The following is a 17,108-nucleotide window of genomic DNA, read 5'->3' on the forward strand; positions in this document are numbered from 1 at the left end:
TCCTGAGTCTTGGGTGTTTTATATGTATTTATGTATTTGTATATTATATATGTCGTTGTCTGAGTACCCACAACACAAGCCTTCTTGAGCTTACTGTGGGACTTAGTCAATCTGTGTAAGAATGTCCTATAATATTTATTTATTTATTTATATGGTGGAAATATTCGCTGTCCTCTGGTGAAGTGTCGGTAGCTCAGTTGGCAGAGCATGGGCTAGTGATCCAGTGTCGCGAGTTCGAGCATCGCCCGACACAGTGAAATAATATTATTGTTTGCTTATCATATGAGAACTCCTTTACGATCGCCGCGTATGTTGAAAGGAGCGCTGCCGGTAGGTCTCGCTGGCTCGCTTTTGCCTTGCCTATCGCCATCGCTTTTCAATGCTCCCTTTAGCTTCGTCATTTGTGTAACCTTAAAAACAACAACGCAATGTATTAAAAAATAATGGTTCTCCATTTCAGGGGTCGAAAACCGTTTTCATGTTTTAAACCGCTTTCGTCTGTTCACTCAGGAACAATAAAAAAAATAAAAAAAAACATACAACCGAATTGATAACCTCCTCCTTTTAGATTTGGAAGTCGGTTAAAAAGGATTTCGTTATCGTTTGCGGGTACGGGTTTAAGCAATGTTCTACTGGGATTACAGTTTATGGCAAATTAGTTCGTCTTTAATTTTTCTGTAAAGAAATTAACCAAAGATTTTCTTTTTTATCGCAAAATCTGTGCAGAGTTAGTTTGACGCTATTCTATATTTGTTGTAATATTTTCGAAAATTTTCCACCATTTTTCTATTTACTGAAATGTATGTCATATACTAAGAAAAAGTGACCCAAGCCTCCAGTGCCCCAGGCTGGAATCGAACCAGCGTCCCTCTGCTATCGCGGCAGGTGCCTGAGCCATTCGGCCACCGGGCCACAGCGGCATAGGTCGAATTTTTCCAAGTATATGCACTTCTAAGATAAGATAAACATAAGATAAAAGATAGTTTATTCAAATAGGCATAATTACAATGCGCTTATGAACGTCAAATAAAGCTAGGTAGACCGGCTCCAACCCTACACCTCTGCCCTGAGAATATTTAAATCCCCCCTCAATTGGAGGAGGGTATCCCAATATGGGACCGGCAACAAACTCGGCGGGACACATCTTTTCAAAAATAATTACATCTTATACTTCTACAGTACTTCATACTGAAGGCTTATTGCGCTTATGGCGAGTGGCAACAGGCACCTGCCGCGATAGCAGAGGACGCTGGTTCGATTCCAGCCTGGGGCACTGGAGGCTTGGGTCACTTTTTCTTAGTATAAGACATTTATTTCAGTTTATAATTTATATAATAGTGTTTCTACTTGAAATAACAACAAATTAAAATATTTTCAGAAAATAATTTAATTTGTTCTAATATGTATTTTTCTATGTGTTTAGTAAACAGTGTAAAGTTTTAGCAACGCGCACTATAGATCAGTCAAATCTTACAAAAGAATCTCCTAAAAAAACATTGCGTGATGTAGTTCTATATTTTTGTGTATGTTGTTTGGAGTCCATGGAGGAATGTGAAACTATGTTTTGCAAGCAAAAAAAAAATTGTGCTCCCTTCGTAATTTGCAAAAAACTGCAAAAATTTCGGACTTTTTTCAGTTTTTGCACTTTTATTATAAGACTATGGGTTTTTGGTCAAAGCTTGCTATGTAATGTAGAAAGAACATTAAATTTGGAACGATTTAAGCCCATTTACAGCGCCGTATGTCAAATAGTTCATGAGATATGGAACTTTAAAAAAAGGGTATTTTTTTCCTTCGAATGAAATTTTTAGATTTTCCTATATTTCAGGACAAATATCGGCACAACCGCTCATGCTATGAGATATATTGTGTGAATAAAGTTGTAGCAAATTTAATTACCTTTCATTTAAGTGCAAGAAAGGGTCAGTAAGTTACCCAGTTCTCTAGTTATCGTAAAAAAAATGAAATTGCTATAACGAGGAAGGCAAATAATGTATTGTTTAAGGCATTGTCAAAATCCCTACAAAAGGCAGTACCATCGATGAGAGTGCCATCTACGCTTTTACCGGCCTTCTCCGATAGCAGCAGAGCGATGATAGAGATCAACCATCTTTAAAATGCACTCCCCTCTTACGAGTAAGCACTTCATTCATTCAGTAATGAAATCAAGATACAAACTGTAGTTTGGTTTGTTTTTCGGCTCCACTTTTTGGTCGTAGCCATTGATTGTAGTCCACGATACCGATTCTTATTTAAGAATTAGTTTTGGTTTTGATATTGTGTTGATACGACCTTGACGATAGTTCACAGTGATTGGCGTGGTGTTAGCGAAACGCACTGGAATCACTGGAAGTCGTGTCATTAGATATCTAGCTGTCGCTTCTTGGTGCTCTTGAGTGTACTGTGAGTCGTGTTAATACAAGATCATGATAATATCCTATCCTATCAATATCCTAGCTAGATATTTAATGACACGACTTCCAGTGATTCCAGTGCGTTTCGCCAACACCACGCCAATCACTGTGAACTATCGTCAAGGTCGTATCAAAACAATATCAAAACCAAAACTAATTCTTAAATAAGAATCGGTATCGTGGACTACAATCAATGGCTACGACCAAAAAGTGGAGCCGAAAAACAAACAAAACTACAGTTTGTATCTTGATTTTATTACTAAATGAATGAAGTGCTTACTCGTAAGAGGGGAGTGCATTTTAAAGATGGTTGATCTCTATCATCGCTCTGCTGCTATTGGAGAAGGCCGGTAAAAGCGTAGATGGCACTCTCATCGATGGTACTGCCTTTTGTAGGGATTTTGACAATGCCTTAAACAATACATTATTTGCCTTCCTCATTATAGCAATTTCATTTTTTTACGATAACTAGAGAACTGTAGAACTTACTGACCCTTTCTTGCACTTAAATGAAAGGTAATTAAATTTGCTACAACTTTATTCACGCAATATATCTCATAGCATGAGCGGTTGTGCCGATATTTGTCCTGAAATATAGGAAAAACTAAGGAAAAAAAATACCCTTTTTTAATATTCCATATCTCATGAACTATTTGACATACGGCGCTGTAAATGGGCTCAAATTGTTCCAAATTTAATGTTCTTTCAACATTACATAGCAAGCTTTGACCAAAAACCCATAGTTTTATAATAAAAGTGCAAAAACTGAAAAAAGTCCGAAATTTTTGCAGTTTTTTGCAAATTACGAAGGGAGCACAACTTTTTTTTGCATGCAAAATATAGTTTCACATTCCTCCATGGACTCTAAACAACATACATAAAAATATAGAACTACATCACGCAATGTTTTTTTATTGTAAGATTTGACCGATCTACTACTCACCGCATCGTCGATGGCCCTGAACTGCCAGCTCCAGTGCACGCGGTAGAGGAAGGGGCGGTGGTCGAAGCGGTTGTCGTCCGGGCTGTACGTCTCGGCGTGGTACGACGGCGTCAGGACCGTCATCTTGTGCCGGTTGATGGCGTAGCAGCGGAAGAAGTGTTTCACTTTCTCTGCGACCTGTAAATAGGAAGGATTTAAAAATAGTACATTATTGTCGAGGTTCGGAAGTAGCTACTTGCTGTAGGATTCGTTTTAAACGGACGACCTTGGGAGCCAGCAAGTAGCCTTCCAGCCGAGTCATATATCATATATAGTGCTTTTCTCAAAACTGGTGCAAGAAATAGAAATATTTTACAGAAGCAACGTTCTAATTTTCACAGAAAAAAGTAAAACCATTAAAAAGATTTGCTTTGCCGCCTTTAAAAAAAATAGAAGTGTATTTTTCTGCTGAAAGTACGCCAACTTATTTGAGACACCTAAATAGTCGCGGTACCAACATTATAATAATAAGTACTGATCATGTTTGGCTGTTTAATGGACCTATGCCTTCATTTTATATGGCCATTTCAATTTTTAAAAAGTTTGGAACTCGTTAAATAATGGAATTTGTATGCAACATTGCAGTCCCGAAATCGAGACTGCAATGTTTTTAACTTTTTAATTTTTTGGCTGACCATAAACTACGCACTTCGCGACCTATTTTTTAACCGGCAACGTCGACTTTGCCGTCCATTTTTGAGAAAAAATCATTTAGGGATATACTTACGTAGGTGTATAGGTACATATATAGGTACATTTAAATGTATTAGTGAAATAACGATCGAGCGGGTTGTAACGTTTTACTTCAATAGCTCTGAAAGTATACTTCTATCAAAATGTTTTCTAGTGAAATCCCTCGACTATATCAGCAAATTGATACTAAAATTATAACTGCTACACAGGGTAATGATATAAAATAGCAAATAAATGTCATTTAAACTACTTTTCGTGTATTTTATTTTTCTATCGAGCAAACTTGAACCTTTTAATGTTTTGCGTAGTCTGCCCTCAAAAATAGTCTAGTATTCGAGTGATTTATTTTATTTTATTTTTCCCGTTAAAACGTGTAAATATAAAAATCACTACATAGTATAAAACAAAGTCGCTTCCCGTTGTCTGTCCCTATGTATGCTTAGATCTTTAAAACTACGCAATGGATTTTGATGCGTTTTTTTTTAATACAGTGATTCAAGAGGAAGATTTATGTATAATTTGTTAAGGTTGCTAATGCTAGCGAGCCGGAGCGGGTCGCTAGCATTAGCAACCTTTTAAATGTCTCATAATTGTTGCCAATTATGTGTGTGTGTAAAAGTGTAGCCATGAGCTGACCTCGTGCGGCGTGCACTTGTCGCTCCACTTGTGCACAAGCTTCTGGAACATGGTGTAGGGGCCGCAGTGCTGCGCCTTGCGGAGGCGGCCGAACTCGGCCAGCTCGGCGTACGTCATGCCCATGTCCTGCTCGTCGGTCTGCGTGATCTGCCCGTCCGTTAGCGGCTCCAGCTCGGCCGTCGGCGGCGCTTGCAGGATCTCCGACAGCGAGGGTAAGAAGAACCTGAGGGTAACAATCACATTATAAGTCCAGATAGGTCACAGGCGTTCCACAATAGGGAATTTTCCTACTAGTCAAATTAGTTCCTTTTTTAGGGTTCCGTACCCAAAGGGTAAAAACAGGACCCTATTACTAAGACTCCGCTGTCCGTCCGTCCGTCCGTCCGTCCGTCTGTCACCAGGCTGTATCCCACGAACCGTGATAGCTAGACAGTTGAAATTTTCACAGATGATGTGTTTCTGTTGCCGCTATAACAACAAATACTAAAAACAGAATAAAATAAAGATTTAAGTGGGGCTCCCATACAACAAACGTGATTTTTGACCGAAGTTAAGCAACGTCGGGCGGGGTCAGTACTTGGATGGGTGACCGTTTTTTTGCTTGTTTTTTTTGCTTGTTTTGCTCTATTTTTTGTTGATGGTGCGGAACCCTCCGTGCGCGAGTCCGACTCGCACTTGGCCGGTTTTTTATTTTTAGAACTGTCGAAACTATATGGGGCGTTTTTTTTTTGTTGTCCCCTAAACTTTTTTTCAAATTTGGGATTTTTTATGTTATATCTACTCAGAATCACGAGCTTTTTCTATCCTAATAGGAGAAAAAAAGTGTCCTAAGGTTTTTATTTCCATTACGTCACCATTTTTCATAGACTTTGTATGGCAGTCGCAGAATGGAAAGAACGAAAAATGTATGGAAATTTTGGGACACTTTTTTTCTCCTATTAGGATAGACAGAGCTCGTGATTCTGAGTAGAAATAACATAAAAAATTCCATATTTGAAAAAAAAGTGTAGGGGGCAACAAAAAAAACGCCCTTTGCTTACGTTGAGGTCACGGTCAACTCACCTACTTTTTTATATTTCTATCCGATTTATTAAATAGAAATTGTGTTTAAAAATAACTGCTATCAATGTTTTTCTAATAATTATTTGGTGCTGTATTTCATGCATGGTGTGAAATAATTTATTTTAAAAGCAGTATAATATCCTATTGAAGCGCTTAACTTATACAAATTGTACGAGTTGCCTTTAGTCACGATTAGGCAAGCGAGAAATGTGGACGTGGTAACGAGCTCCCCGCATACCGAAAGAGACAAGCTTATGATTAGAAACGAGTATAACAAAATGGTATGCGAAAACTAATCAATAAAAACAGATTCATTCGTGGGTAATGAATTATTTTTTGATGCTCCTTGTGTATGAGTATAATCTGTCTAGAGATGGGTAACTACCCGGGTAAATACCCGAGAGCGGGTATTTACCCGGTATATACCCGATATGTACCTACCCGCGAGTAAATACGCGGGTATTTTCGTTTTTCTTCTAAATTTGATGTGTTTAATGGTATGTGAGTATAAATAAGATTAATTTAAGTAATTTTTTATAATGTTACATAAAATGTATGTTCAAACTAATTACGAAAAGGTTGCTATGAGGTGAAGTTCGATTTTGACATATAAGTCAAATTATGAATATCGTGTAAAATCATTCCCTGGCTTCCGGAAATGTTTTATAACGCTTTTAATATACATTAGAAAGATGAAAATAAAGACTACTTATGAATGATAAGAAAAAAAAATTGTGCAGTGTCACAACTTGAGAAGCTCATAAATCAAATACAGTTAGTTTTAGGACAAAAATGTATATAACCTTTTTTGTAGGAAATTCTGTGTACTTTAGTTTGTACATACAACACTTTTCGATATTAATGACAGATTCCAAGAAATATGAAAAAGTTCACTTTTACCCCCCTCCCCCCAACCACACCCCCCCTCGATTGAAGTTCAAATGTGTATTATCAACGTATAAGTATGATAATTTACTAAAATAAAAAAATAAACTCTTATGACGGTCTTTTTTTAATATTTATCAAAAGTGTACTAAAAAATCCTTAGTTACAACTGCAGGTTTCACTAAACCTTTTCATTTTAAATGACACACATTAATTACAACCATTAACTCGGTTTATATCTCCACTTTAACACAACTCGACATGTGCAATAAGAAATGAATCTACCCGTCCATTTGGGTAGATACGGGTAAATACCGGGTAGATGGGTATTTACCGGGTATTTACCTGGGTGGGTAAATTGGGTAAATACCCACGACCCATCTCTAAATCTGTCTATAGTTACCTATATGAAATCATTAGAGGAGTTTGTAACTAACACTTTATAGATTTCAATCGTCCGAAATATTTTTTTTTAATAACATATTTTTCAACACGCCGGCTCGTTTTGATTCGAAAACTGATGAGAAAGTTGCATTTTATCCAAACGAGTGGCAAACTAATTTAATACAAATTTTGAGTTGTCTCTTCATATTGCTGGTAGAATTGATTTTTATGTGATGATTTTAAATGAAAAATATTTAATAGCGTTCATTTAGATTTGAATCATTTACAGTTAATGTTTTTTCGCGTTAGTGTGGTGAATATTTTTGTTTTACCTCGCAGCAAAGTTAGTTTAACCCACTCGTTCAAAAGGTGGCGCTGAACATTGGAAGAACGAGATTTTGTATAGACACTGTCAGTTGTCTCGTTTTATTCGTCCTTCCTACTGATGTTATACATATACACATACATACACACATATATACATACATACATATATACATTCAATAGTGTGTATGAATAATTATTAAATTATATTTTATATTTGTTTGAATAATTATTAAATTATAACAATTAAATAATGAGTTATAAATAATTGCAAGCTATTATTTTTATAAATTGTGATGTGACCGTAATGTACAAATAAGTTGTGTGTAAATAATGTGTAAATAATGTCGTATGTATAATAATTGAATAATATGTAAGTTGTGACCTGTAATTTATCATTACCAATAAAGGATGTCTATGTCTAGAGTCTGGCTAATGAAAGGTGAGACTGAGATTTATTTAAAACTTTTTATATGGCAACTTTTTTTCCTATCAAATAAGCTGTCAGTTTCAAGCTGTCATTTAATTTCATAGTAATTTTATTGCCAGGTGCGGTTTTTATTGAAATTCCCGAGTTATCTCAGTCTCACCTTTCATTAGCCAGACTTTATGTATATGTCTATAGCACTCACCGACTCTTAGCGTACAAAAGGAACGCCTTCAGGTCCGTCTTGGAGATGCCCCCGATGGGGTTGACGTCCGCGCTGGAGCAGTCGTACTTGGTCATGTAGCCGCGCAGCGCCTCGTCCACGTTGGACGCGCCCAACACCAGCAGCCCGCCCGGCCGCCCGCGCGCCCACAGCATCAGCTGCGCAAACAGGTATGACAGCACCATTCTGAGACTTGCCTGGAACGAAGGTTGGAACTCACCGACTCTTAGCGTACAAGAGGAACGCCTTCAGGTCCGTCTTGGAGATGCCCCCGATGGGGTTGACGTCCGCGCTGGAGCAGTCGTACTTGGTCATGTACCCGCGCAGCGCCTCGTCCACGTTGGACGCGCCCAGCACCAGCAGCCCGCCCGGCCGCCCGCGCGCCCACAGCATCAGCTGCGCGAACAGGTACGACAGCACCATCCGGAGACGTGCCTGGATATATAAGGGGGTTCAATTAATTCAGTTTTATGGACAAGGGGGTTACACTCTTAATAGTATTTTATGCAACCGTTGTTTAAGAGGGGTCAAAAAAGGCGAGTGGCGTGAGTAACAATTTGAGGCGAAGCCGAAAATTGTTAATAAAGACGCCACGAGTATTGTTTGACTCAGTTAAACAACGTTGCATACAATACTTTTTCTACGACCAAGCACTTACTTTGAAAAAAAATTGTAAATAAATACAAATATTTTTCATTCAACAAAAATAATACTTAACAAGTACAATCATATAGGACATATACGTAGGTAAACAAACCAAACCCGGCCACCGCGCCCCGCGCCCCACGGCCGGTTGGTCAGCGACACCTTCTTGTAACTCATGAGGCCCTGGTACTTGCTCTTAGTTAACCCTTAAATGCATAGTGATGCATTTATACACACAACATAAACATCAAATGTTATGCATTATTAAACAAATTCTATTTGTTCTTGTATATTATTTCAATAGTAAAACTAATAAATTTTCCGAATTATTACATAAATTTACGCAGTATTTTAATTCATAAAAATTACATTTGTTTATAGACGAAATGTCGGAAAATTTGGAAAAACCTGGAAGTTGATGATTTTTAGTATGTGATTTTGGGCAGATTTTTCGGGGTTTGTAATTATTTTATATTTACAAACTTTATCATAGGAACATCATAAATAGTGTACCTTTCTGATGGCAGTTAAGATTTTTCCTATACCCTCAGTACCCTCACTGACTTAATATAAAAGAAATAGACACACAAAGCAGAACAAAAACGTCAACAAATGTGGATCCCAATGACGTTTCGCACCATTTGCATTGATGATAAAAACGTTTACGTAAATTTTGAGTCAAGATAAATGTTTCGTACGTAAAAGAGCTTAATGTCGTAAGCATTAAGTGTCAAATTTGCAAGCAGAGGTACCAACACTGTTAAAAAAATTAGTCCGATGGCACTAAACGTAACGTATTTACGTCAAACAACGTCAAACGAGAATAATGAACGAATGGAGTCACTTTGGTACACTTTATTAGGTATTGTACAGAAAAACCAATTGAAGTAATAAATAAAACAAATTTAATTTAATCGGGACCTCAAATAAAATTAAATCGTGGTACAAATTCAAACAAATTTAATTTTTAATAAGTAAGTATACGTCTTTAACCTTTTAACCGCCAGCAATTTTTAATCGAGCGTGCTCGTGTCGCCACCGACAGTAATTGTACCACGCAGAGTAAGGTTGGCATAGTTCCGGGAGTTATAAATGTGCTGTAAAAACCTAATCAGATAACTTATTAAATATAAAAACAACTTATTAAATAAAATAACTGTGTATTTTAGATCTACATTTACTCATCGCACGGGTGCACGGGGACATTTATTGGTACTGATTGGATTTTTGAGAGGTGGGTAATTTTTGAAGTGAAAACTTCTTTAGCGGCGCTGGGCACTTTTTGAGGTGGGGAAAAAATGATAAACTCGAGACAGCGTAAGGCGATCACATGACCGTAAGGGGCGTATGGCGATCACGTGACCGTAAACCCCGTAAGGTGGCCACTCATAATTTAGATGGCATTTAAATCAATACAGAAAAAAGTGTTGCGGACTCCTTTTCAAGACTCTTTACCTATGTTCAAATAATTTGACGTTGTCATGGCAGTATGTAAATAAACATGTCAATGAAAAAGTGTGATCTTATTTGAGAATGATAATAATATATAATAAATAAATAGAATACCTCCGCTAAACGTATGTATCGTGTTACCGGGCGTCGGTAACATAGTGAGGTGAGTTTTCACTTCTATCGGCACTCCTGGAGTGCAACCGTTGTTGCTTGTTTTTATAAATTCCATACTTTATAAAAAATCCTGGTTTAACATTTACAGATAGTCGATATAAGCCCTTATTGGTGGTGTATATGTAGGAAACAGGGAAATGGGCCGAACACACAAGTGCCGTTTTGCCTCGTTTAAAACTGCATCACCCCTATCTCTTGCTATAATTAAATAGCAGTCCACTTTGCACGTGTCATAGGTTTTCTTGCAAATCTTGAATTTGAACATAATGTTATTCGTTACGAATGCCATATAAAAATATAAAAAAATATTGACCTCACATCGACTCATTAGATTTTTGTTCCTTGACATCCCTTCTTTGGTACTAACGAATTAATTTATTCAAAACCATAAAATTACCACCAGATTACATAAATTATGTAATGCTATCCCAAGAACTAACCGAAAGAAATACATTCCATCCTTTTTCCTTGTTTTATCATTGTTATTTTTACATATTTCGACGGCACATTTCGTAATTGTTGACAACTTCACATTTGAGCGTTTCAAACAAGACTAAACGAAAAAGTAATGCGTGATTTGTTTTAACATCACTTTTGTGGGGCCATTTTTTGCGGCTGATTGGGTATCCAGTTCTTTATTCTATATCAATGTATACCCTTTACAAATACCTATATATTTCCAAAAATATGATTTAGCCTATACAACTTTTAACACTGATTTCGCAGTGAAAATCGATGATATAATTTTTTTTACTATTTTTCCTAGAAACGGCAAACAATTATGTGATACATATATTAATTTCGGCCAAAAAGAAAAAATCATGCATTTAAGGGTTAAATTACAATTTTGGATATTTTTTTTTTCTCGATTTTGGCCACAGTAGCCTATGGAGACTAAGAAGAAACGCTAAGCGGTGTTCGTAGTCTATGGATCTTGCTATATTACGGGTGTCACATGCGCGTTTCTGACTTCTGAAGCAATTTTATTGTTTCTACTATAGAACCTAATGAATATTTTGTAAATTGGCAGCAATGCACTTAGTACTCATCTGTCAGAGATGACAATTAAAATTAGGTTGGCAACAATGTATTTCATACAATATTTCTTAAGTGGTGATTACACGAAGTATCGTAAAAGTACCAAAAAGATACTGCGTGTATGCACAAATACTTTTTTGGGGAATAGACTAAAGACTTGTCTTGACAACTATAACATAGGGGTTTAAAGGTGTGTGTACGACCTTTTAAATGACAAATAAAGGTACGGGAGTAGAAAAAGATTTTAAAAATGCCTCATTAAGGTACACAAAGCTGCATGTGCATGCAGCATACACAACTTTTAACCTTTTGGACGCCAATGACCGATATATCCGCACCGTAGGTTCAACGCCAAAGACCGATTAATGGTCACAGACCACAGTACGTGCATATACATAAAGTTCAACTTCAGTTTTGACACTTCAATGATGCGGCGTCTGAGTGACAGCTTTTGTGTTTGACACGGCGTGGAAAAGGTTAATCGTTCTTTTTTTTGCATAATTATTTTTAACAATGAAAACTAGTACCAGAAAGATTAGTAGTAGTAGAATTGTGGTATTAGTAGTGGTTACGTAAAAGTTCACGTCATTTAAGCATGCCGTTTTAAATTAAGAGCGTAACTTTGAGACTTAAAATTGAGAGAGTGGCTTTTTAGCGGGGAGTTCCCTAAAGCTTTGGTTTCCTCGGAAGTCATATAGTGGACGCAAAAAGACGGCCGTCTTTACGGTGATGACATGTGGAAAGTTCCACGGCGTTATAACACACCGTCAGCCACCAAGGTCAAACAGAACGTATCCAGGAGAAAAAATAGACGACCTTGATTTAGCTTTAATAATTTACTTGGAGGATGAAATATCATCATAAGAAAATAATCGTAGTTCGGAAGATAATTTATTCAAACCTCGTGGTATAGAAGGTGTATTTGTGATTTTAGTACAAATGGCTTCACCGCTATCAAATAAATCGTTTACGAAACTATCGACACCGGCCGTCATGCAAATGGCGGTACCGCTTTTTTTTTAATTTTACTTATTTATTACACAAAAGTTACAACTTTTTTGTTAAGGACAAAGGTCCACAAAACTACATTTATTTGACTGTGGAACATGTTTTGACGTTACGGTGTCAATCACCGCCCCCTAGGAAACCGCGCCATTTGGTTTACACTTTAACATTGGAGTGACATCATTCACCGCTGTATTACGGCCGCTATATGACGGCACCGCTTTCCTAGGAAACCAGAGCTTTACTATCAATAGGCCAATCAAATAGCGACCGACACGCGTTCCACATAAGGTCCATGTTCACCTGTATGTTCTGCAAGGCGAGGTTCTGCCTCGGGCAGCCGCCCTGGGCCCGGAACTTGGGCACGAGCCCGGTGGCGGCGGTGAAGATGCCCAGCACCGCGCTCACGGCCGCGTCGATCGTGATCGGGAAGTGATAGCTGCCTATTTGACTTGCTAACTGAAACCATAGAGACACGCGTTCCACATAAGGTCCATTCTCACCTGTATGTTCTGCAAGGCGAGGTTCTGCCTCGGGCAGCCGCCCTGGGCCCGGAACTTGGGCACGAGCCCGGTGGCGGCGGTGAAGATGCCCAGCACCGCGCTCACGGCCGCGTCGATCGTGATCGGGAAGTGATAGCTGCCTATTTGACTTGCTAACTGAAACCATAGAGACACGCGTTCCACATAAGGTCCATGTTCACCTGTATGTTCTGCAAGGCGAGGTTCTGCCTCGGGCAGCCGCCCTGGGCCCGGAACTTGGGCACGAGCCCGGTGGCGGCGGTGAAGATGCCCAGCACCGCGCTCACGGCCGCGTCGATCGTGATCGGGAAGTGATAGCTGCCTATTTGACTTGCTAACTGAAACCATAGAGAAATAAGTAAGAAAAGAGTGCTCACTTCATACATCAGTTTAGACTATTAATTTCAGTGTCTACATCTAGCATCGAGTAGCGGAACTATCAGTACTGCTACTTGACAATAGATGTAGCACCGACCGGAAAGTCTTATTTCAACAGCATAAGACTTTCCGTTCGGTGCTACATCTATTGTCAAGTAGCAGTACTGATACTTCCGCTACTCGATGCTAGATGCTAATAGTTTTTTTGGTACTAAAACTGATGTATGGAGTAAGCACTCTATGTATTTTTTTCTCTATGCTGAAACATACGCAAACGTAAGTCCAATTTAAACTTAAGCTAATTTTACGGTTTAGCTCGCGTATTTTTAGTAATTCAGCGGTGGTGGCCGAGTGGATATGACATCCGACTTTCAATCCGGAGGTTGCGGGTTCAAATCCTGGCTTCAACTTCAACTTCAACATCAACATTTATTCAGCAAATAGGCCACAAGGGCACTTTTACAAGCAGAGATGTGACTTATTTGAAATACTTGTATTTAAAATGCAAATACAAAATGCAAAATACCTATTTTGTATTTTGTATTTAAATACCTTTTGAAGAAAACTATTTTGTATTTTATTTGAAATAGTTTTTGGGACCTATTTTCTATTTTCAAAATACAAAATACTTTATAGTAGGTAATGTAGGTAGGAGTTACAATCTCCTCTGATGTTACAATCCTGGCAACTCTCTCATTCTTTTAACATGGAACTGTTGAATCTGTTTAGTAACGTCGCACATGATCACAAGCGTAGCGAGTGGTTAAAAAAGTGGAATCTTGGGTGTTGCGAGGGTTTCAAGATACGAGAGGAGAACAAACTTTTCTGCCCTGATGAAACACAAACGAGACGTTTTCATCACACTAACGAGAGGCATTATACTAGCTGTAAAACATTACAAATCTAAATTAATGCTTTTAAAAATTGTCCGTTATAAACCATCATCCATCCATCCTTCCGATTAATATGAGCAAACAACTAGAAATTTGCACTTTAGATAGAGGACTGATTGACACACTGTTTTCAAAGAATAAAGAGAGTCTTTTCAATTCGGATATTCTAAGTAGGTAATACTTTTTAATTCAGACTAGGTATTCACTATTCAGAGTACCTTTTATCGCAAAGTATTTGTATTTTTAAAAAGTATTTTGAAAATACCTATTTCGTATTTTGTATTTTAAATACAAATTCAAAAACTATTTTGTATTTTGCATTTGAAATAGTATATCAAAGAAGTATTTGTATTTTGTATTTAAATACTTTTTATAAAGTATTTTTCACATCTCTGTTTACAAGTCAACATTGAATTTACATACAAGCATAATAATAATACATCAACAATTATTAAATACAACTACAACTACCAAATCAAACTAACGTAATACAATTACTTAGAGATGTATAAGGTCTCTTAATGTCGAATTACATAAAAAAACTATAATAATAATATTAAAATAAAAACAAAACAGAGACATGGAAAAAAAAATCTAAACTTATTTAGAGGTGTAAATGTCTCTAAGTGTCAGAACTAAAAAATAACATAGTTTATCAAATTATCCTTAGAGATGTATAGGGTCTCCAAGAGTCACCAATCCTGTATGATTAACAACTTACGAGAAAAAAAAAACATACGAGAACCGAATGAGGCGTCTCACGGCTCGTACCAATGATTCGGAGCTTATGTACGAAATATCATTATTTGATATTTACCACTAGCTTTTCGGTGAACGAAAACATCGTGAGGAAACCTACATACATCTGCGAAGAAATTCAAAGGTGTATGTGAAGTCCCCAATCCGCATTGGGCTAGCGTGGGGACTATAGCCCAAGCCCTATCGCGCAAGAGAGGAGGCCTGTGCCCAGCAGTGGGACGTATATAGATTGAAATTATTATTATTATGTTTTTGTATGTCTTGTCCATATCTCGGGACCATAGGGTCCCGGACCAATAGAGATAAAAACAGGCGGGTAATTGTACGAAGTTCCTTGTGGTAAGCGTCTTTCCTTTATGTACCTGTGACGCTCTCTGTTTAGTCTCCTGGCTGGAATTATCTGTGGCCATGTAACAAGTGACTAGTAGTCTATTGCACAGCTCCATAGGGTCGGACGGCGTGTAGTCGGCCTGGCAGAGAATCTTCCGTACGTCGTATAACACTTGGCTTTCTGAAAGTAAATCGCGTGAATTGTAAACTGGGATAGATTAGGCCACCCCGTCATGACAGGACCCGTCCCAATTTCTCGACTACATGACATTTTAGAAAAACTCCACCACTGGAGGGCTTTGTCACCTTTCCTTTAGTACATATATGACATCTATTTCAGTTTATAATTTATATATGTACCTATAGTAGTGTCTACTTTAAAAAACACATCAACATACATATTTGAAATAACAACTTGATTTATTGATTGAAGTTTTTATTTAATTTTAAATTGTGTGAAATGAATTTTTTATTTAATTTTTAAGCGGCTTCAAAGAAATGAGGTCATCACTTCATTCGTCAGGATCTTTACTTTTGAAAGTATGTTCACCAGTTTCTAGTAGACAATAAGACCGATTCCTGTTTTTGTTTGAAAGGGTATGCTTTCTAGTTGGTACCACTGTAATCGAGGGTCTGATTCTTAAGTGTAAGGCCTGAGTGGACGCTCGAAGCGGAGCGTTCGGCGGGGCGTGCAGCGTGGCGTCGGGCTCACAAGTAATTTGAGCAGCGTGCACTAAGGCCGCTCCTATACGCTTGCATTTGTTTAACATGCACGCCGCACGCCCCGCCCCGCTGCACGCCCAACTCGAGCGTCCACTCAGGCCTTACACTTAGATAAATAGGGATGATGACACATGTTGAATTTTATAACAAAATCTAGTAAAATAGATAGCAAACGAGCAATTTATCACAATACTGTGGATATTAAAATAAAATATTGAAAAATTACAAAATTACAGGACCTGAAAGTTTCAAAATTTATTTATTTTTTTAACTTCCAAAAACGATAAAAGTAAGGGTACCATTCGATTCCTTACATTTCATCCAAAAAAATATTGTATAGCAACTATATACATAAACGCAATATTTCACCGACAAAAACGCAATTTTCTTGTTTTGTCCATACTACAAGATGGGCGATGACGTCACGGCCTCTGGCCGTTTTGTATAGGGCGTTTCGCGAGTGAAGTGCGACTGTCGGACTTTGACTACAATTTCTGGCTTTTGTGTTACTTTAATGCAAAGGGTCCCATATAGACATTTGATCCTAAAAACAATCCCGATCGATTGATACCATAAAAAAAATTAGTCACGTAGCCTATTGTTAAGACGGTACCTCCTTTCTGTATAGCGTCGCATATCTGAGTGCACATAGAGAACACAATGCAGGCCGTGCTGGTCGAGTCCACGCCGCCGCTCAGCGGTAGGAAGAACCCACCCTGCCCCGAACGACGCAGGTAGTCCCACAACCAACACGCCGGACCTGCATGAAACATACAACAACGCATACATATGGCAGCTTCCGGTACGCAGCCACGCGGTGCTGGAACAACCTCCCGCCGCCAATAAGAAATGCCAGTTCTTCAAATCTAAACTGAAACTACACCTACTCAAGGAACAAACGATCTCCACCTAGCCGACCTTTACCTACCTTTACCTACCCCCACCTGTATTTGTACCGACTTCCGTGCTTTAGAGTTTATATAGATATATATGTATCTATTTATGTATTGTCCAAATATTTATAGATAAACATGTCCCGGTTTTTGGTAAATAAATTACCGTGTCAACTGCACATTCTGTTGTATTCTGCTTCGGTTTTGTTTTTATGTTCTGTGTTGTTTTGTGTTTGTTTTAAGCGTCAATGGGTACACTGAAAATCA

At 38.0% G+C, this 17,108-nt stretch overlaps 1 protein-coding gene across 1 annotated transcript in view; it reads right to left on the reverse strand.

The window, feature by feature from the left end:
* Positions 1-278: 278 nt before the first annotated feature.
* Positions 279-17,108, reverse strand: part of LOC134662637 (glutamine-dependent NAD(+) synthetase) — a 31,107-nt gene continuing 14,277 nt past the window's right edge. Inside the window, exons 7-13 of the mRNA XM_063518909.1 lie at positions 16,562-16,708; positions 15,258-15,406; positions 13,048-13,203; positions 8,251-8,465; positions 4,726-4,948; positions 3,358-3,534; positions 279-410 (exon numbers count right to left, since the gene is read on the reverse strand). Of these exons, the coding sequence (XP_063374979.1) occupies positions 279-410; positions 3,358-3,534; positions 4,726-4,948; positions 8,251-8,465; positions 13,048-13,203; positions 15,258-15,406; positions 16,562-16,708 (1,199 nt within the window). The remainder of the gene's footprint in view (positions 411-3,357; positions 3,535-4,725; positions 4,949-8,250; positions 8,466-13,047; positions 13,204-15,257; positions 15,407-16,561; positions 16,709-17,108) is intronic.

This window comes from Cydia amplana, chromosome 3, assembly GCF_948474715.1.
Source record: "Cydia amplana chromosome 3, ilCydAmpl1.1, whole genome shotgun sequence".
Lineage (NCBI taxonomy): Eukaryota > Metazoa > Arthropoda > Insecta > Lepidoptera > Tortricidae > Cydia > Cydia amplana.